The 22,727-nt window shown below is 43.0% G+C and overlaps 1 protein-coding gene and 1 pseudogene across 1 annotated transcript in view; one reads left to right on the top strand and one right to left on the bottom strand.

Annotated features, from left to right (window-relative positions):
• Positions 1-22,727, top strand: part of KCNG3 (potassium voltage-gated channel modifier subfamily G member 3) — an 84,680-nt gene that overhangs the window by 50,357 nt on the left and 11,596 nt on the right. The window contains exon 3 of the mRNA XM_086700473.1: positions 5,349-5,401. Within this exon, the coding sequence (XP_086556599.1) occupies positions 5,349-5,401 (53 nt within the window). The remainder of the gene's footprint in view (positions 1-5,348; positions 5,402-22,727) is intronic.
• Positions 9,813-17,888, bottom strand: LOC112864136 (small ribosomal subunit protein uS17 pseudogene; annotated as a pseudogene).

Raw genomic sequence — 22,727 nt, 5'->3', positions numbered from 1 at the left:
GTTCTAGGTCTTACTTTCAGGGATCTGATCCATTTTGAGTTAATTTTTGTATATGGCATGAGGTAGGGGTCCAACTTCATTTTTTCGAGGTGGTATCCTGTTTGTTGTTCCTCTACCATTGAAAACACTCTTTTTTCCACCATTGAGTAGTATTGGCATAATTGTCAAAAATCAGATTGCCATAGATGTATGTGTTTATTTCTCCTGAACACTCAGTTCTCTTCCATTGATCTATATGTTTGTTATTCCAGAACCACAGAGAAGACTTTGGAGTAAGTTTGGAAATCAGGAAGTGTGAGTTCTTCTTTTACAGGATTGTTATGGATCTCTTGCATTTCCATATGAATTTAGTATCAGCTTGTCCACTTCTGCAAAAAAAGGCAGTTGGAAATTTGATAGAGAATTGCATTGAATTCTGATTGAGAATGTAGATCAATCAAGGTAGTACTGCCCTCTTAACAATATTGAGTCTTCCCAATCCATGAACACAGTATGTCTTTCCATTTACTTAAGTCTTGTTTAATTTCCTTCAGTGTTCTATAGTTTACAGTACAGAAGCCTTGCACTTCTTTGGTTTAATTTATTCTTAGTATTTATTCTTTTTGATGCTATTGTTAATGCAGTTGCTTTCTTAATTTCATTTTCAGATTATTCATTGCTAGTGTATAGAAACACAACTGATTTTTCTATCTTGATCTTGTGTCCTGGAACCTTGCTGAGCTTTAATAGTTCTAATAGTTTTTTGAGGATTCTTCACAGGTTTTTACATATCATCTGCAAAGAGAGATAATTTTACTTCTTCCTTCCTTTTATCTCTTTGTCTTACTGAATTACCCCAGCTAGAACTTCGCTAGAAGTCTCAAATAGATGTGGTGAGAGTGGATATCCTTGTCTTATTCCTGATCTTAGGGAGAAAACTTCCAGTCTTTCACCATTAGGTATGATGTTCGCTACGGGTTTTTCATAGATGCTCTTGAACGGGTTGAGAAACCTTTCCTGTATTTCTAGTTTGTTCAGTGCTTTATCATGAAAGGTTTTTGGATTGTAGAAATGTGTTTTAATGAAGAGATGGGTAGATTTTATTGTGAGTTGAGTTGTACTGTCAGTGTCAGGAAATACGTTTTGTTGAAGTGTGTTTCCAACTCTCTACAAGATAACTAATCGGGTTGAAGCCATAGAATTGCTTGTTGATGCTTTTACGGTTCATCAATTGATGTACATTTAATGGTTTCTAAGACTATCAAACCGATTCTCTTCATTACCTCAAGTTAATTTGAGTTTGTGTTCACTTGCCTGAAGATACAGAGACGCACAGACACAAGAAAGATAATGTGTTTCTGTTGGTTGGGTTTTTTTAATGCCTTTTTATTACCTGACCTTGTGCTTCTCATACTCAGATAGTCCAGGAATGGTGGCAGGATGCCAGGGGGTGGAGAGAGGCGGGCTCCATCCCCATAAACAGTCCTTGCTGTTGCGTGCAGTTCTCTTCCGCCTGTCTTGGGGGTACCTTGGTAGAAAAGCTCAAGAAGCAAGGAGCCTCTCTGCACTCCCGGGGACTGGATTTCCTAGCGTGTGTTAAGTCCACATCCTTTCATAGTACTTACAGGAAGTGCAAGAATCACTGAATTACTGGGACGGGGAGGGAGTCCTCTCCAAAACAAGACTTGATAGTTAATTAACCTGTGGCATTGCTGTAGGAAAGTTATTTATTTATTTATTTAAATCATTTGTGTGCACATAGTAGGAGGGTTTGCCTAACAAGTATCACTGCTGTGCTGGGCCCTGCGGGGCCCACAGAGGTGACTGTCAGCTGGCCTCACCCTGGCAGGTACCCTTTGAAAAACCCATTCCGTTCTGTGCAAAAGATTCATTTTGTTATTGGTTTAACCTGAGGGTCCTTTTCACAAATACTAAGCCCAGATTTTTTTAAACGTAATCCCTCACCGTGAATATAATCATTATGAAATTCCTCTAGGAAATTATGTCAGTAAAATAATTGAAGGAAAGCTCAATATTATCTGTAAACAACGCTTCCCCAAATGGTTTGGAAGATCACTTACAAGGTCGCGTTTTGCAGTCTGACTAACTTTTAATGGGTAGAGCTCCACTGGCATTTTTTTTTTTTTTTTTTACGAGTCATATTGCTAATGTGGTATTTGACTGAATACTTAACAGCTGTCTACTTTTGTACATATGCCCCAAAGGCCTTTGGTTACTGACTACAGTTTTAATAAATCTCATGAGTATGTTGGGTGAATGTTAATAATCTTCAGTACAAATGTGGACATCAGACCCGATGGAGTTACGATCCAGGATTTTGGACACCCTACTTTTGTAGTGTTATTTACTAAAAATGTTTAGGAAAAAAAGTTTCAAAGAGAGGTGTTCTTTGCTACAAATGTATTCAGTACTATTCATAGCAACCATTCTTAGGAATAGTAGAATTCCCAATTGCTAGTCACTGAATACTTTAATAATGACTATCGTTCCTTATATTTACAGGGTAATGAGAATTATGGCAGCTTTTTCATAAAATGTAATGTACTAATGTCTTAACCATTCTTTTATTTTTACTTACTACTTTTATTAAGTATTCTGAAAGTAAATCTCTGACCCTAGTTGGTCATCCTAAAAAACAAAATTTGCTGGGGCACCTGGGTGGCTCAGTTGGTTAAGCGTCCGGCTTCAGTTCAGGTCATGATCTCACTGTTCATGAGTTCGAGCCCCACATCAGGCTCTGTGCTGACAGCTCAGGGCCTGGACCCTGCTTCATATTCTGTGTGTCTCTCTCTCTCTGCCCCTCCCCTGCTCACACTCTCTCTCAGTAATAAACATTAAAAAAAAATTGAGAGAAAAAAAGTGTAACTAGCAGTAACTCAAAAATACATTAGTCTCACGGTATTTATGGGTTCACGTTTCACAGGGAACCTGTGGGCACCGGAAGTAATGGGTGTTTGTTGTAAAAGACCGAGTAGCAGCTGCCTGAGTCTGGCGGTTCTGATTTCTCTTCTGCCGCTCGGAGATGGCATCCCTCAGCAATGCACCCCTTCCGGTGTTGTCTTTACCTGGTACACACTGGTTGATTCTTCTTCTTTCTCGGTTCAAATTCCAGAATAGCATTACCATCACTAAGGAATGGGAGTGGTTTTCTAAGCCAGGCCTCCAGGCTCAGGGAGAGCAATCTTTCTGAGGTGGGGATATTGCTGTGGGCAGGGCAGTTTCTCTTGAGGAGGAGATGTTGAAAGTGCCATAATTGTTCTGCTGGGAGATTGCGCAGAACGCCAACCCAGGCCACCATGTTTAGGGCATTTTGCCGATTGGACGTGACAAACAGGTAGTAGTAGCAAGTACTTAGTGATTGGCCTTGTCTGGTATAGTCAGAGTAGAAAACTGATCTTACCCAGAGTTGAAGTCGCTGTTGCGATTAGCCACGGTTACAAGAGTAAGTCATTCTGTGGGCAGAAGCTGTGGCTGATTTGTGGCTGTCTCTAGAAGTCCCGAGTGTTTGAAGTCAGTGGCATGTGTGGTTAATTACTAAATAAGCAGATTTCGAGATGCCTTCAAATGAAGGAACACTTAACCTTTACACTTGGAGCTGCTTTCCTTTGCCCCCTACTATTAACCAACGTCAGGACATTTTTACAAAGGAGAAATCTGAGTTTGGTGCCAATGAGAACTTGAGGGTGCTTTGTGCCTGTCCCTCTAGGAATCAGCCAGAGACCCCTACAACCAGCTGGTGCCTGATACCACTGTGGAAGTGGGATTTAGGTTGTGGATCCTCCGGTTACTCTGTGTATGTCTGTCCTAATGGAAACTTCCGTTCATCCGTCCACAGTCTTAAACTCTTTTTGTTCATATGCCAAAAAAGCTTTAAAAATTTATTTACGTAATTCTGTACGCCCATCATGGGGCTTGAACCCATGACCCCAAGATCAAGAGTCACATGCTCTTCTGGCTGAGCCAGCCAGGAGCCCCCTCCAAATCTGGGATATTATTCAGCCTTTTTGTTACTATTATCTATTCATTTACATAGTCTAATTCTTTGAGTCCCTCTTTGTTTCCCTTATTTTGATCTAATTTGGAAATTTAAGAAGCATTTCCTGTTGAACTTTCCCCTTAGAACAGTGTTTTTCTAGAGTACCTGATTAAATTAATAGGTGAAAATAATTAGAATTTTTTTTTCTCTTAATATCACTGGGAGTTTGGCAAAGGAAACAGGTGCAGTAATGATCAAACTTAAAATAATTTACGCTGTCATTAGTTTACCTTTGTTTTTAGACACAATGAATACTATCTACTTTCATTTCACGGAAAACATTTTTAATGTGAGTACTGTTAGTAATCAGATTTCTTCACTGAATGTCATTGCATCAGACTATTCAATAACTAAAAATACATGGAGACTATACGTTTTTGAACAAGCAGAAATCTAGGGTACATTTTTTTCCACTTTACGTAGTATCCCTCACTTTTCACTTTTGGGCCCCAAACTAATGGCTTACATGTTAGTGTACTGAATGGCTTATGACTTAGATTTATATTATCTTTCACTGTATACAGCCATTGACTGGAAATATCCAAAGGTAAAACTGTTATGCCATTTCTAACTTGAAAGTAAAGAATATATCTACTTTTGTAAAGGTCACAGAATGTAGATTTTTTAAATGTATTATACATACCGAGTTATAAATGCTATTCTATTTAAATTACTTAAGTAAAGGTATATATATGTCTGTTTTGCACTAAATAGTACCTTATACATTCAACCATTTTTATATCGCAGTAGTTCAGTCTTATGTTAAAAAATGATAGGAAAAGTTTTTCTTGGATGTATTTTAAAATTTGCTTTTTGCTTAAGTTTAATTTTGCTCAATAAGCTCATCATCTCACCATCCCACATGAGACCAAGTCCTCTCTTCAGTTCGGAATAGCTTAAATTTTGGTGCACATTTTTGCTATTTTCAGAAACCAAGTTGAAGTAGCCTTATATCAAAGGTAGCCTTATGTGGAGAGCCTTATTGCAAAGATTTTAGAGTATTTAATTTCTAGTATTTTTTCTAGAATTCAGAATCTTGGGTATTTCTGGACATACAAGAACTTTGAAAAGAGTTCCGTATTTCGTTATGGGTAAAATATGTTAAGTACATTGAGAATGTCTTTACACTTTCTGACATTTGTATTTATGTTAATTAAGTAAAGTTATACCTCAGTTTTTTGTTGAATTTTGTACTGTCATATGATAAAGTTCACCAGTGGATAAATTGCTGTGTATGTGTGTGATAAAGATACTTGCCTTAAAATAGAGCACTTCTGTTTTGCAAACAGCTGTGGTCGAATTGTCTTTCCAGTTACTCATCTTTCTGTGCACCTGGTGACTGCAGGCCTGATAAAGTCCATGGAGGTAAGAAAGAAGATGAACATCTTTTCATTGTTAGCAATCTAAACCTAGATTAAAAAGCATTTTGACATGTCAAGATTTTTATGGGAAACATTAATGTGTGTGTGTGGGGGGGTAGCATTCACTGCTAAAGATAGCAAGTGGTTGAATAGATTAAATATGTATTGGTTTTAACCATTATTTCTTATTGACCTTATTCTCAATGGGAATAGTGATTCAAATGTTTGTATGGCCAGTTCTATTACTTCCACTGTGTATTCATGACTAGTGCTGATTGTCATTATTATTGGCCATTGCATAAATCATGGAGGAATCAGATGTACTGTATCAAACAAGAGGGAAGGTAATTTGGATAGTAAAGACTGTATTATATATAGTTTTGGATTTCAGGTAATCATTTTATTATTTGGTAGCTCTCTTAGGAATGATGGTTTAAATGGACATAGTTTCTATCTAATAAAACGATTGCTAAAATCAGCTCAATTTATGTGGCCCAATTTTGTTGTTTTCTACTTTAATATGGGATTAGTAAAATGTGCAACCATATGGGTCATAGCTTTTCTTACTCGGCTGTGCAACTTATGTATTTATGTTAGATCTTAAAGAGTACCTGAAATGTGCATCAAATATTTAATTAATTAATGGTTGAAGCTTTTTAGCATCTTTAATCCTTAAGGAAGTATTTTATAAAAAAAAAAAATTAGCTTTGTTACGATATCATTATGTTGTATGTACATCTGAAAATAATCTGTACAGCCTGAACATTGAAATAGTTAATAAATTTTGACTTTGAGAACCACCCACCGCTGCTAAGTACATGTCACTGTCTGTCGAGTTGACTTCAGTAACTAGTGTAATTCATTCTTGGTGGACTATCTCCCTTTTGTCCCGAACCAAAACTTCACTTTGCAATAAACGAATGGTGGTTGAAGCACAAAAGATGTCTCCTGGCTGTGACAGTGTCTCTGACGGTCACGTGGCTTTGAATCAATCCTTTGATCTTTCTCTGACCTGCTTTCACATTTTCTTTGTCTCCCTTTTAACAACTCCTCTTCTCTGTGCTGAGAACACGAATCATCTACGTGAGGTAAGTTCCCAGGCTGTGATGACAGGTGCCCATAGGCACGTAGCATGTGTGGAGCTGAATCAGAAATTTTGGAGTTTGTACCTTCTAGACGCTACGCTTATTTGTAGTATCTTCTCAGTGACACAGATGCCTGCCAGACCCTTTCAGTTTTCGTAGTGAAAAGGCTGCACGACCCTCTCCCCGCCTTTATCCCGCGTGTCTCTCTCTTCTGCATGATCCCTGCCCACACGCCCACCCCCCACTCCCCGGACCGCCTGGAGAAAGGGAGTTTAGATTAGACACTCTTGTACTCCAGCAGCCCCTTGATTTGATGGTACGGCAGCCCCACTGCCAGAAGCCCCTTGCTCTGAGGCGGCCAACAGCATGGCAGAGTCCTCAGCAGAGGCCAGCGATGGCTCAGGCAGGCATTTCCCGAGAGCAGAGGCTCCGCTTGTCCTGATTGTCTCAGCAGGCCTTGGAAATGGGCTTAATTGTGGAAAGCACCCCTCCAGGAGTAGATGCAGGGACTGCTGAGGACAGAGAAGTAGGTACCTTCCTGGATAGCTGTCGAGTTCAGGCTCAACACGTTCCCCCCAGGGTCCCTGCTGACTGAGGTGGGAAAACAGTCTAGTCGGCCCAAGCGCTGAGGTGGGGTTTTCGTTTATTGCTATGAAAGTTATTGTTTCAGGAGCTGGGCATAAAGCTACAAAAACAGTGGGGACCACAAGGAATTTGTGATAATTGCATTTACGATAGGAATCCATTCGTCAGGTAACACTTAATGTGCTGTTAATCAGAATGATGGCTTCTAAGCCACGGGGTTTGCTTCTCAACTGAGTTTTTCTTTATGTTTTATTTTTGGAACTAATCAGGTTTTTGTTTTCTTTTAGGGAAAAACAATAGCAAATGTCAGACTGAACATTGTATGGTTGGATTATTTTTCACATATTTAAAAGAATTACCAGCCAGTGTGCATGGTTGAAATTTTTGGTGGCTGAGAAGATAATTAATGTTTTGGTTAAGAAAAGGGGGGGGCATTTTTGGAAGGACCCCCCCCCCCCACCTCCTTAGTGTCTTGCGTTGACAAGGCAAGAGAGATATCCCTCAGAAGCTCCATCATCTCCATCGTGTATAACTCTTAGGTAGGTTCTGTGAATGTACCTCTCTGCCTGTGTTCGGCTGCGAATACAGCAAGGTTCTGACGGATATTTGGCCAAAAATGGGTTTTGGCACTCAGCTAGTAGAGCAATGTAACCTTTTCAAGGCCAAGGAATTTGTGTGCGTGTGGGTGGTCCTTCTGTGTGCTGAAAATGTTGAAATAAGTGTTTCCACGCTGCTCAGTTCTGAATTTGTGGTGCTTGAGGCAGGGGTCTTAAGGAGCCAGAGGCATCTGAGGAGAAAGGAGCTTGACTGCTTAGGCAGCGAATTCTTTTTTTATTGGAGCTATGTAGGAGAGATTGGACACATCTTAAAAATTAACTGATTTTCAAAAATGTGTGAACGTAGTGGGCCGCCTGGGTGGCTCAGTTGGTTAAGCGTCCGACTTCGGCTCAGGTCATGATCTCGCAGTTCGTGAGTTCAAGCCGCGCGTCGGGCTCTGTGCTGACAGCTCAGAGCCTGGAGCCTGCTTCGGATTCTGTGTCTCCCTCTCTCTCTGACCCTCCCCTGCTCATGCTTTGTCTCTCTCTGTCTCAAAAATAAATAAGACGTTACAACAAAAATTTTTTATAAGTGTGTGAGAGTAGTATAATACACACACTAGAAAACATAGGAAACCAGAAGAGAAAAAAAAATAACTACATACTTCCCCATCAGTGTTACAAGTTACTGTCCTCACCTGGCTTTATGTATACCTTTTATTGCCTCATATCTGTCTGTGGTGGGCCCTACGCATGCGTGTGGAAGACACGCTTCCTATTCTTGATGAACTCCCAGTGGATAAACAGACCAGTAAGAAAACATGAAAGGGCATTAGGGGTAAAGTTTATGAAATGACTGCTGTGGATCCCGGAAGACAGTCACCTCATTCAGCTCAGGAGTCAAGGAAGGCTTCCTGGAGGAAGTGATTCTGAAATTCAGTTCAGGGAGACAGGCTCTTAAGGATTTGCAACATGTGCAGGGTTCAGCATGCAGCAGGAGAACGTGACTTATTCTGGCAACTGCACTTGGCCGGCAAGTGCACAGAGAAGAGTGTTGGAGGGTGGGGTGCTAGTGAGTGGGCAGAGGCCAGATTAGGCAAGGCCACATGTGCCAGCCTAGGAGATGGGCTTGACCCTGCAGGGAGGGAGCCGCCAAAGGACATAAACCAGGAGAATGGCATGGCAAGGTTTGTCCTTAGGGAGGATCACTCTTTTTCAAGATTGTTTTTGTTGTTGTTGTTGTTGTTGTTGTTGTTGTTGTTGTTGTGTTTTGTTTTGAGAGAGAGAGAGAGAGCGCGCGCACACATGTGCAAGTGAGCACAAGTGGGGGAAGGGCAAAGGCAGAAGGAGAGAGAATCTTAAGCTGGCTCCACACCCAGCCCAGGGACCCACCTGGGGCTTGATCCCACGACTGTGAGATCATGACCTGGGCGGAAATCAAGAGTCAGATACTTAACGGACTGAGCCTCCCAGGCGCACCAAGGAGGGTCACTGTTTGAGCTAAGTCAAGGGTGGAGTGGGACCAACTCATCACCCAGATAGGAAGAAGCGAGATAAGAGAGGATCCAGTAGCAGAGACAAGAGACAGGGAGAGAGTGGGAGTTAACTCCATTTTGGACGTGAAATCTGAGGAGGCTGGGCAGCATCCAAATGCTAGTGACTCTGCCTGAAGCCCTGGGGAGAGGTCTAATCTAGAGTCATCCAAGCGGTCAGGATTTGGGAATCCTTGGCACATAGATGAAAATAGAAGCTAGTCTGGAATAGGATAAGAAAGAAATTCCTCTGAAAGGGAGTATTGAGGGAATAGAGGAGGCAACCTGCATTCACCTCCAGGAGACTAGCAAATGAGGCCAGAGGAGGAGGGGAGGGTGAGGGGCCCTGCAATGTCGAGTGCCTCCCAACAGTCAGGAGAGCGCAAGACTGGGAAGCGATCATTGGACTCAGCCACTGGGAGCTCTAGTTAAATTTCGGCTGAAATTTAAACCTAGCTCTTCGATGGCTGAATCTTCACCCTGGGCGGACTGCCCCGTGGAAGAGAGGGAATCTGTGGTCAAAACTGACCAGCAGCCTGGGTTCGTGTGAGTGGTGCTGGCCTGGAAGCCCGGTCGGGTTTTGCCCCGAGCACCACTGTTGGCTCGCTGTGAGTAGCTGCTTCTACCGCGGCAGCTGTGTCCCACTGGCCCAGAACGTGAAATCGAGAGCAGAAAGTTCAGGTCACGTTGCATACAAGGTGGACGTAGCTGAGCGTCACTCCAGGCCGTCCGGCCGCCTGGCAGATCTTTGATTCCAGGTTGCCATTTGCTGGAGTGTAACCTCTTCCAAGGATGTTAAGAAGCAGGGTTGGAACATCATTCTCAAGCACCTGGGAGATGCGGAGGAGAGCTCCCTGGGGCCTGCCAGGAACAGTGTTCCACAGTGTGAACAGCTGGAATCCCAGTAGCTTTTTCAGTTAAAAACCAGGAGCAGTTACACAAGATAGCGTTTTTACTGCAAATGATGTAGCTGAAATGAAGTGTATTCTTAATCACATTTAGGCTCAGGGAATATGATACTGTAATGAGCTTCAGCTTTGTCCAAAAAGGACTGTTATTACTAATAATCATTAATCATTATGGCCCATAAAATCTGATACAGAAGAATAGGAGAATTAAAGGAGAAAAAAAGTGACAGTATCATGTGGAAGAGTGTCATTTAGTCATTTACAGCTTCCTGCAGGGTAGTTTTAATTTTTAATTAATGTTCTTCATTTATGGAAGTTCTGTTGCTGGCCCACTAGTGGAGGCACCCTGAGCTTTGACTAATAATTTTTTAAAGGATTTTCTATTTTTTTAATGTTTATTTTTGAGAGAGAGAGAGAGACGGAGACAGAGAGAGGGAGACAGAGGATCTGAAGCAGCCTCCGAGATGTGAACATAGAGACTGATACAGGGCTCAAACCCACGAACCCATGAGATTATGACCTGAGCCGAAATCAGGGGCTGGCCACTCAACCGACTGAGCCACCCAGGCACCCCTTTTACAAATAATTTTTAAAAACACATTTGCAGGGAAACCTGACTGGCTCAGTTGGTAGAGCACATGACTCGATCTCAGGTTTGTAAGTTCAAGCCCCACGTTGAGTATAGAGTTTATTTAAAAACAAAACAAAACAGGGGCACCTGGGTGGCTCAGTTGGTTGGGCATCCAACTTGGGCTCAGGTCGTGATCTTGTGGTTCATGAGTTCAAGCCCCGCATCGGGCTCTGTGCTGACAGCTCAGAGCCCGGAGCCTGCTTTGGAATCTGTGACTCCCCCTCTCTCTCTGTTATCTCCCCAGCTCATGCTCTGTCTCTGTCTCTCAAAAAATAAGTAAGTGTTAAAAAAAGTTAATAAAAACAAAACCAAACCATATTTTCAGTGACTCATTATGTCTCTTGTTTGTCCCGCTTCTCATCAAAAGGAAACATTTATTTTTAAAACTCTTTATTATTTTTTAAGTTGCATAAAAATTAAAACAAATTTAAATAATATAAGAATATATAGAATGAAGACCAAAAGTTTTCTCCATTCTAAGTTGAACCCAACAGGAGTGCTTGGGTGGCTCAGTCAGTTGAGCATCCGACTTCGGCTCACAGTTCATGAGTTCAAGCCCCGCGTCAGTCTCTGTGCTGACAGCTCAGAGCCTGGAGCCTGCTTTGGATTCTGTGTCTCTCTCTCTCTGCCCCTCCCCCGCTTGTGCTCTGTCTCTTTCTCTCTCTCTAAAATAAATAGACATTAAAAATTTTTTTTTTAAATAAATAAATTGACACCCACTGGTAGTGTTTCTTGTGTAATATTTTAGACCTTTTTCTATAATAGCATGTATGTATTTAGCTACTATTAAATTAAGAATGCATAGTAACAGTAGCCAGAAAGGTAGAAATAACTCATGTCCATTAACAGATGAATGGACAGACGAGATGTTGGGGGTACACACATGCATACACGCACACACACATGCACACACACAAAGGAACAATACTCAGCCTTAGAAACGAATGAGTTTCTCATACATGCTCCTACATGGATAAACTTTGAAAACATTATACTAAGTTAATAAGCCAGACACAAAAGGACAAATAATGTAGGGTTCCACTTATGTGAGGTAGCTAGAATATACAAGTTTGTAGAGACAAAAAGCAGAATAGAGGATTGCCAGGAGCTTGGGGTGGAAGGACTGGAGAAATTGTTGAATGGGTATAGAGTTTCTGTTTGTAATGATGAAAATATCTGGAAATGGCAGTGATGGTTGCCATTCAGAGCATTTTGAATGTACTTAATGCCACTGAATTATACACTTGAAATGGTTAAAATGGCAAATTTTATGTATATTTTACCGTGATAAAAAAAGAAAAGCACAGTGGGTATGTAATTTTCACATTTACTCTAAACACTTAGAAACGATATAAAATATGTGATAAAAATATTTTTAAAATGTATTTACACTTGACAGCTTGAAGTTTGTATCAGTCACCTTGGACGAAGCTATGCAGTGCTAACCAGCAACCCCCTAAATCTTCATTTCTTACAAGCAGAAAAGTTTATTTTTTGCTCACATTACATGTCTTTCACAGATTGGCTGTGATTCTGGCCGTATCCTTTTCATTCCAGGAGCCAGGGTGAAGAAGCTGCCTTCATCTTGAGATGTTGCTATTCTCGTGCCAGAGGAAAAAAGAGAAGATGGCGAAGCATGCAGGATCTTAAGATTTCTAGTTGGAAGTGGCACGCTTCATTTTCATTCACATCTCGTTGATAGCGCTAATGACTTGCCTCTTTCTTTCTTTTTCTTTCTTTCTTTTTCTGTCTTCCTTCCTTCCTTCCTTCCTTCCTTCCTTCCTTCCTTCCTTCCTTTCTTTCTTTCTGAGGGAGAGAGACAATCTTAAGCAGGCTCCCCGCGCAGTGCAGGGCCCGACATGGGGCTCCATCCCATGGCCCTGGGATCATGACGCCAGCTAAAATCAAATCCAGAGTCAGATGCTTAACCAACTGAGCTACCCAGGCACCCTTTTTTACTTGATCCTTTTTTAACACCAAAAACAACTTCCAGATGAATTGAAAATCTGAGCATGAAAACAAAACTTGAAAACTGTTAAAAGTGTTTTTAATGTTTCAAAATTTAAAAAATTTTTTAGTTTTTTAAATGTTTATTTACTTATTGCGAGAGTGAGAGAGCACGGGGAGGGGTAGAGAGACAGGAAGAGAGAGAAAATCCCAAGCAGGCTATGTGCTGTCAGCATGGAGCCCTATGGGGGACTCGAACTCACAAACCGTGAGTTCATGATCTGAGCTGAGATCAAGAACACTTAACTGACTGAGGCACCCCTATTTTTTATTTGTATTTTTTAAAATTTATTTATTTATTTTGAAAGAGAGAGAGAGAAAGGGTGTGTATGAGCCAGGGAGGGGCAGAGAGGGAGAGAGAGAATTCCAAGCAGGTTCTGTGCTGTCAGTGCAGAGCCGAATTCATGAACCGTGCGATCATGACCTGAGCCAAAATCAAGGGTTGGACGCTTAACCCACTGAGCCACCCAGATGCCCCATTGCTCCAACCTCTCTTTAATGGGGCACCTGGGTGGCTCAGTGGGTTAAGCGATGGACTCTTGATTTTGGCTCAGGGAATGATTTCACGGTTTGTGAGTTCGAGCCCCACATCGGGCTCCGTGCTAACAGGGCGGAGCCTGCTTGGGATTCTCTCTCTCCCTCTCTCTGTGCCCCTCCCACACTCGTTTTCTCTGTCTCTCTCAAAAATAAATAAACTTAAAAATAAAAAAATTTTTTCAATGGTGTAATCTTTTCCTACTCCTAGATTTAAAACTCTGGCAAGTCTGAGACTTTTCCATTCATTCTTAGATAGCATTCTTAGAGTCACTTTAATGCATAAGCCTATTCTCGGTTTATAAACATTACCCATTCAAGATCTTAAAACTTTGAACTTGGGGCGCCTGGCTGGCTCAATTGGTGGAGCGTGCAACTCTTGACCTCAGGGCTGATCACACGTCCTGTGTGGAGATTGCTTAAAAATAAAATCTTTAAAAAAAAAAAAACAAAAAACTTTGAACTTGATTTAATGTAGAAAGTTTTTCTTTCCTCCAACTTAGATCTGCTTTGAGTGGGCAGCCTGAAGTGAGAAAGAAGGGGGCAGTTAGTGTTTTTGCTAGGTCATTGTCTTGGGCTCTCTCCAGACCCCACACCCTAGCCTTGGTTCTTATCTTTCCATGGCCCAGGGGTAGAAGGGAAGGAATGAGCAGGGCTCCCTCATAACATGGCTTTGAGCTATGGGTTTGGCAGAGATTAAAGCATTTTTTTTTTTTTTCTCTCGGGGACACTTTCATGGCCCTCTTAGGAGATTCTCTCAGGGTCCTCTTTCCTGCAGGTCCCTCCACCCTCCCAGATGTGTTCTGTGGTGAGTGGCTGCTGTGTCTCCTTCTAGCCCCCTAGGAACGGGATTCATCTCTAGCTTCTTGCTGCTGGGTCCCCTTTGCTTCTTCAAGCAGCCCCACTGGACAGGACCACAGCCTCATTGGACAGGACCATTGCCAGCCCTCTCCACACTGCCCTCATTTTATTCATGGAAACACTCCTGCATCCTTTTTCTTGATGAACTCAGAATAGGGAGCCAAAGCAGCAGCAGTCTCTTGGCTCTCCCATCTAAGCAATCCGTTCTCATGCCTGCTCTCTGGGTTTCCTGGACAAGAGTCTGATGCTGATCCACAGAGACCCCCAACTATAGGAACACACACGGCGAGCTCCATGAGTGGTGTTGCAGTGATACGTCCATTCTCTCTAGGATTGAGGCAAAGTAGGAAGCAACCCTGTGCCTCCTGCCGAGATGGGCCAGCAACTATTCATTCTAGGGCAAAAAGCCTCCGAAGAAATCTCTTCAGAAATTTCTCTTCTGTCTCCACACTCTGACTCTTCTATTATTTTTTGCTGTTTATTTATTTTTGAGACAGAGAGTGAGGGACAGAGAGGAAAGAGACAGAATCCCAAGCAGGCTCTGCATTCAGCGCAGAACCCAATGCGGGCCTCGAACTCACAAACGGTGAGATCAAGGGGCGCCTCGGTGGCTCAGTCGGTTAAGCATCCGACTTCGACTCAGGTCAGGATCTCGCGGTCCGTGATTTTGAGTCCCGTGTCGGGCTCTGGGCTGATGGCTCGGAGCCTGGAGCCTGCTTCCGATTCTGTGTCTCCCTCTCTCTCTGCCCCTCCCCCATTCATGCTCTGTCTCTCTCTGTCTCAAAAATAAACGTTAAAAAAAAATTAAAAAAACAAAAAATGGTGAGATCAAGACCTGAGCCGGAATCAAGAGTTGTATGCTTAACCAACTGAGCCCCCAAGGCGCCCCCATTATTCTTGACTTGGCTAAGGACTCTAGTTTTCTGAAATTTCCTTTGTAAATTCTGCATATGGAGAGCAAGCCGCATGCCCACTTTGGTATTTTGGTATAGAACATATCAGTACCTCTGAGTGAAGATTAGAATTGAAGCAGGAAGAGCCCTCTTTTAACATCCTGTGACACAGAGAACTAGAATAGAGAACTTCTACAAATCAAAAAGAAAGCGCCAACCCAGAATTTTAAAAAATGGGCAAAGGATATGAACAGGCAAGTCAGAAAGCTGAACATTGTAGGGCAATGAACATTGAAAAGATGCTGAGGCTGAGGCATTTCCCATCCTGCTCCCAGAAGGTCGGGCAGCCGTTGTCTCTCTTCTTTGGGGCAGTGTTGTTCACGGTGCCATCTGTCAGAAATTCTTTTCCCATTTCTCCTGGGAGCTCTGGGATCCTGATGCAAGTAGGACTCCTGTTGGCCCTGAGTCCCTGGAATGAGCCCCCTGTGCTGCCCCCAGGACACCATGGGAAGCTTTCCCCCTCCATCTTCCATCTCTGTGTGCCTGTCTGTAGCTCGTTGGCATCTTGTGGATCCCCTCACTTGCAGAGAGGAAGGGATAAACCTTCTACTTTTGTAAATTGTGTTCTTCCAAGGCCATTTCAGAATTAATAATCAGGTTACATGTGTCATAGATACCCAGAGCTTTAAATTGTAATGGGGTTTCCTTTGGAAGCAGCTGCTACATTTCTTGGACTCTTCCTGTGTGTTTTTTTTTTTTTTTAGGTCTCTAAAGGACTGGCTTCTTTAGAGGATTTTTGTTTATTTCATTTGGAAGGTCATAATCATTATCGAAACCTTTCCAAGTCTTTCATAATGTCGTGTGTCTCAAAAACTCATGGTAGGACTTCGGTGTGTCCTGGATGTTGGAACTAGATCCCGTTTCCCAGGGCTTTTCCTGGAGGGGCCAACTTCTCACCTCTGGCCTGAACAAAATGAGGGCCGCCCACCAAAATGATGGAGGCATCTGTGGCAAGAAGCCCTGGTCTCAGAGTCCAACTCCAAAGCGTTGTTACCTTGCCTCGATTTTAAAGACGCATCTGCCGGTTGGAGCTGTCATATGAGAATTACATGATGGAATGCATATGTGTGAGGGTGAGTGTAGGGGCTCACAAATGCAAGCTCTTCTAGTACAGAGCACGGCCAGCTGCGGCTTCTTAAAAGTCGATTCTCTTTACTTCTAATTCACTTTTTTTTTTTTTTGCTCATAACTAAAGTACTTTTCTAGAAAAAAAAAAGTCGATTCTCTTTTTTTCCCATCATTAAATGAGTTCAGATGCATGAGAGTATTGAGAACACAAGCAAGGAGAACTCTGTAACTCTGTATCCCATGCCCTTGTAGTCATTATTCCATGCCAAGGCTAGGACTATTTTTTCACACTGTTGTAAACATGTGGAACATAAGATGTTGAGTATTACATTTATACCTAATATCACAAGACTTTCTCACGTTATTTCAGTCTTTGTAAACCTAGGGGTTTTTCTCTTTACCAGTAAATTTTTTGGTTATGAAACCATGATTCCAAAGCTGAAACTATATAATCGGTGTGTAAGTGAGTGCTGACCCCCTTCCTCCCCTGCCCCGTTGCCTGCTTCTAACCATTTTATTTGTTGATGATTTGCTTTCCAGTGTTTTTTTGTTTTGTTTTTTAATGTTTATTTTTGAGAGACAGAGAGCCAGAGCATGAGCAGGGGAGGGGCAGAGAGTGAGGAAGACACAGAATCCGAAGCAGGCTCCAGGCTCTGAGCTGTCAGCACAGAGCCGATTTTGGGCTCGAACTCACAGACCATGATATCATGACCTGACCAAAGTCAGACGCTCAACTGAGTGAGCCACCCAGGCGCCCTCCAGTGCTTATATAATTAGTATTTTCCCTTCCTTCCCATGTGAAAAGTAGCACACTATAGTTTTTTCATTAAACAGTATATCCTGAAGACCATTCCATGTCAATAATTAGAGTTTTTCCTCATTGCTTTATATGGCAATGTGTGGCTATATTTTAGCTCGTTCAACCAGTTTTCTAAACAATGGACATTTAAGTCCTTTTCAGTTTTATACCATTACTAACAAAGCCATCGGTGCCTGGGTGGCTCAGTCAGTTACGCGTCGCTCATTTTTTTTTTTTGTAATGCTTATTTTATTTTTGAGAGAGACAATATGAGTGGGGTAGGGGCAGAGAGAAAGGGAGACACAGAAGCAATCCAAAAAGTAAGGGCATTCTCCAAAATAAACTTCATCACATACCTTTCAATAATAAGCAGTACTTTTTTTAAAGTAGACTAATTTCCTAGTTTCTTTTTTTTCTTTTCTTTTTCTCTTTCTTTTCTTTTTTCTTTTTTTTTTTTTCTTTTGACTGGGAAAATAACTTTATTTCCTTTGGGGGTGTGGGCAGACTTCTAGTCTCGGAACTTACTGGAATTGTTCCTTGGTGCCAGTGGCCTTTGTGACTTTGAGTACATTGAAGCACACAGTCTTGATCAAGGGCCAGCACTTGCCCACTGTGACAGTGTCGCCAATCTGGGCATCCCTGAAACGGGGACAGGTGCACGGACATGTTCTTATGGTGTTTCTCAAAGTGGTTATACTTTCAGATGTGGTGGAGGTGACAGTGGTCTTCTGCATCTTTGTTTTGGTCATCACACCAGACAGAATCTGCCCTTGGATGGAGACTTCAGTAAAGGGGCATTTTTGGTCGATATTAGGTGCCCTCAATGGCCTCCTTGGGCATCTTGAAGCCCAGACCGATGTTTCTGTAGTATCGCAGGAACTTCTCCAGCCAGTTTCTCCTAGCAGGACCCTCGTCTTATTTTGAAAGATGGTTGGCTGCTTTTGGTAGGACACTCAGTCTGAATGTCCGCCATCTTCCCGGCCACCTGGAAAAAGGAAGGTCCCTAGTTTCTGACACCTAGTATTAATTCAAATTTCCTGGGTTGTTCCAAAAATATCTTTTACAATTTGTTTTTTAAACCAGGATCCAATCAAATACCACAGACTGCATTTGGTTGTTGTATCTTTTTTATTTAAAGCGGGTTCCCCCTCATACCCCTTTTTGTCATCAAACTGACTCCAAGAGACTTGGCCAACTGTCTTGTGATGTGTCCCACATCCCTTGATTTGTCTGATTGTTTATTCATGATGTCATTGACCTTGTTTCTTTATGCCATGTTTTTTTGTCTTTTTTTTTTTTTTAAGTTTTGTTCATTACAGGTAGTTTCTGTTGGGTTTTTTGATCTCTTTCCCAAGAGGCTGATCCTAGACTGATTGGAATCTCTGCCAGTTGTGGATTGTTTACCTTGTGGGTCTTGTCCTTATCGGCTGGGTCCTATTGATGTCTCCCTGATGTCAGGAAGTCTCATTCCCTGAGAAGATGCATCCAGCCAGTTTCCTCCTTGGAGAGTATACACCTGGGAGCCAGTGGGAGAAGGAGTTTGGGCTTTCAATATTCAACACTTAAACATCCTCCAATTACCCTGTGTTCCAACTGAAAACATGGGTCATGTTTCTCAGACCCGAGACCCTCTCTTGTCTCCAGATAATAGACCTCAAGTTTCTAGCTGGGGTAAGGGGAAGACCACCACCCAGGAGAGGGGATCTGGGGGTCTAAATGCTTTTTTTTTTTTTTTAAGCGATCTCTAGGGGCACTTGGGTAGCTCAGTCAGTTAAGCGTCCGACTTCAGCTGAGGTTGTGATCTCATGGCTTGTGGATTCGAGCACTGCGGCGGGCTCTGTGCTGACAGTTCAGAGCCTGGAGCCTGCTTCAGATTCTGTGTCTCCCTCTCCCTCTCTGCCCTTCCCCTGCTCGCACTCTGTCTCTCTCTTTCCTTCTTAAAAATAAATAAACATTAAAATTAAAAAAACAACGAAACAAAAAAACAACTAATCTCTACATCCAACATGGGGCTGGAACTCACGACCCTGAGATCAAGAGTCATATGCTCTACCAACTAAGCCAGCCTGGTATCCCTCCAGCTGTTTCTGAAACAGCCTTTTCACCAATCCTGCTTTGGGCTCCACCTTCACCGTCATTACCCATGGTACCTGTTGGCCAATCCCTGAGCCTTTGGGGGTGGGCTGTAAAAGGGACTCCTGTTTGTTTTGTTTGTGTGTGTGTTTGTTTCCTACCTGTTGGCTTCTATTTCAGCTTTCTCAGAAATGCCTAAATCATTCGGCACTTCCCCATCTGCTTTTTGGCTTCCAAAATATTGTTGTTGCCATCCCCTCTTCTGTCTCTTCATGGCCCTTGCGGGTTTGCATCCTTTCCAAATCCCTTTACTGATGCTTTGGAGGAGTAAGAGGAGGGGGCAGGAGAAATACATGGATCTACCCACCAGCTTATCCAGTCTTTGGTTTCGAGAAATGCTTGATTGGTTTGATGAGCGTTTTGGTTGTAGAAGACCCCTGGGTGGGGGCGCCTGGGTGGCGCAGTCGGTTAAGCGTCCGACTTCAGCCAGGTCACGATCTCGCGGTCCGTGAGTTCGAGCCCCGCGTCAGGCTCTGGGCTGATGGCTCAGAGCCTGGAGCCTGTTTCCGATTCTGTGTCTTCCTCTCTCTCTGCCCCTCCCCCGTTCATGCTCTGTCTCTCTCTGTCCCAAAAATAAATAAACGTTGAAAAAAAAAAATTAAAAAAAAAAAAAAAAAAAAGAAGACCCCTGGGTGTTCAAATCTAGGTGAGGGCAGCACAAAAAGGAAGCTGAATTGCCCAGCATTGCACTGAGGAGGAGGATTTTGAGAGAACTCTGCAATGACTGGAGCTCCAGCAGTTATCTTGTGTTATGAAGTGACCTTGAAGAAGGAACAGAAAGAGAGGAGTCTGGCTCTAATAATACCATGAAGCTCCCATACCAGTTCTGCACTATTTACGTCTGGACTTTTTTTTCCCCTTTTTTTTAACGTACAGAAGAAAATTCTTTGGGGTTTTCCCCCCCTCTGTTTTATCGTTATAATCACTATCACATGCTAAGTACTGCTCTAAGTGCTTGGCTTATATACTAATTTTTATACCAACTTATGAAGTCAGTACTATTACTGTCCCTGTTTGGCACATGAGCAGTGAAGCACGATGTGGTTACCTAACTTGCCTGAAGTGACGTAGCTAGTAAAAGCTAGTAAACTAGGCGGTTTGGGCTTGTAAGCACCGGTCTGTTACCTCAGCATGGCCAAACCCAGTCCTCACCAACACGGCAGTGCAGTGCAATCCCAGAACCTGCCACCCACCACAGTCGTGCGGTATTGGTGACTTTTCAGAATCCCTGGTGAATGATTTATAAGATACCAGGCAGTAAGCACACTCCCGCCCACCCCTGGACCCCCAAGAGTCCCCCGTCCCCTGACACTGAAGGGAATGAAGGGGATTTCAGAGCTACAGGTTGTGAGCGGCTGTGGTGCAGGCAAAGGTCTGAGAAGCAGGGGGGAAGGACCCAGTGACGTGGCAGAGCAGGGTGCGGGCAGCAGGCAGCAGCACGGACAAAGAGCAAATGGCAGACAAGGCCCCTTTCCCCAAACGCATTTCCAACATTTTGAACCATTTTCTCAGGACGGATTCCCAGGCATGGGCTTTTGTACATCTTGACTTCATTTGAATAGAACTGGTGAAAGAATCCTTTTGCCAATTTCAGATGCTTGGCTCATTAGGAACAAAGAGATCCCCCTAGATTCTGCTATATCCCCGGTGGGTAAAATTAGAGGCCAAATTTTAAGATACTAATAAGAGCGCTTGGCACCATGAAATCGTCTTTATTGATTGAATTAATCAAAGACACGAGACATAAAGTGTTAAAAAGAGAGATGAGGGTGCCTAGGTAGCTCGGTCAGTTAAGCATCCAACTCTTGATTTTGGCTCAGGTCTAGATCCCAGGGCTGTCAGATGAAGCCTCACGTCGTCCGGCTCCAAGCTGAGCATGGAGCCTGCTTAAGATTCTCTCTCTCTCTCTCTCTCTCTCTCTCTCTCTCTCTCTCTCTCTTTCTCCCTCTGCTTCTCTCTTGATCATGTTCTAGATAGGTAGGTAGGTAGATAGATAAGATAGATAAGAGAAATGAATGTGTCTGGATGTTAACTCCTTTGATTAATGAGGAGGTCTGGAGGTGCAGCCTGAAGGAAGCTATAAGCAAGAAATTTGGCTGTTCCTTTTATTGCCTGAGCTCTCCGCAACTTGCAATACTTAGGGACATCAATTCCAGTCCTTGGTCCCCAAGGTGATTTTAAACAAGCCAACCTCAAGCACACCTTTGCACGCTAGAAGGTGCTTGAGACTTTGAGCTCATGCTGGTTAGCTGTGATTTGTGGGGGCTGTGCGTCCGTTTGCCCTTGGTCCTCAGGCAGCTCTCAGGGGCTTGCCTCCTGGTCACAGAAGTAAGGACAGTCGAGGAGGGTGGTCCTTGGGGGACTCCATGAGGAGGCTACGGGATCAGTAATACCATCTTAGAGATGTATTTCTGCTCTGATTTTTCTCTCGCATTCTTAATTAAGACACGCAATATAATGAGGCACGTGGGTCCTGCATTTGGAATGCAAATCTGGCCTGCAGAGCCACATCCTGGCAGAGTTGCCTGGGAGGAGACAGTTGTAGCAGCTCTCACCAGTAGAGTCCTTCTAGAAGATTCCCCAGGAGAACCACAGACTTGGTCCCATATTACTTCCCCTCTGAATAGGGGCCGGTGGCGATGGCCTGGGGGAAATCCTAAGCTGAGGCTAGACTGCCTGAAGAAACAAATAGTTGTCCCCACCGTCACTTGCTGGAAGTGTCCAAATTGGACTCTCAGAGAAAATGAAAATATAAGCAAATCAATCATGGTTTCAGATAGATGTGGAGCTTGGGAGATAAGTCCTATGAATGCTGGCCTGAGAATTGTTCTAATGGCTCACTAAATATTTGTTAAGTTTTTGAATCACCTAAGAGAAACAGTCTCTCTAAGGAAAGAACAAAGACTTTCAAATAGACAGTGCTGAGAAAGGCACAGAGCTGCTCCGTGGGATCAAAACGGCCTTATTCAGGGTAGTTTGATAAACAACCCAGCAGCCTTTTCTCAGCTTTCATTTTCTCCCTTCTGATCATTCCTATATTTTATGACTTCTAGTTCCTCCATTCACTGTTACCTCTGGGGATAGGGTCATGGAGCCATCAGGGATACATTCAGGAACAGAATATTAAAGGTGCCATCCTTGTTCTGCATTAAAAAGAGAACATCACAGAGCCACGGAAAATGAAGCAAATCATTCACCTAGGTCGGCTGGGAATAGATCATTCCCCAGGCTCTGCACCCACCATTCGTAAACGAATCCAAATCTTTTCTGCAGAAGCTTAAAAGATTTTATTCCTAATCCGTCCCCCCGCCCCCCGCCCTAGAGCTTTGGAAATATGGCTCTGTAATTTAATGATTACAGGAGATGAGCAAAAGAATGAACTAAATAAGATAGCATCAGCTTGCCTTGTAATGAGGAGCCAAATTTTCCAAATATAGAGCAGAATCAAATTGTGATGCTGTTGTTTATGATTCCTGCCTAACAGTGACATGAGAGACCCTGTGGGAACACATGCATGACCTTTCCCACACAAAGAGCCTTCCCCTTGGCATTTTACAGAGTTTGGGGAGATAAACCATAATGGTCAATTTCTCTAAATCACTCTCACTGCCTTGTATCGCAGTAACTTTGCTGATGCCACAAGCATAGGCTGGAACAAGACATACCCTGAAGCAATGAACAATAATTACTAGTTAGCA

Source organism: Puma concolor, chromosome A3 (genome assembly GCF_028749965.1).
Source record: "Puma concolor isolate L17-30 chromosome A3, mPumCon1.1.hap2, whole genome shotgun sequence".
NCBI lineage: Eukaryota > Metazoa > Chordata > Mammalia > Carnivora > Felidae > Puma > Puma concolor.
The sequence above is the reverse complement of the archived record's forward strand: the minus strand, read 5'-3'. Positions and strand labels throughout refer to the sequence as shown.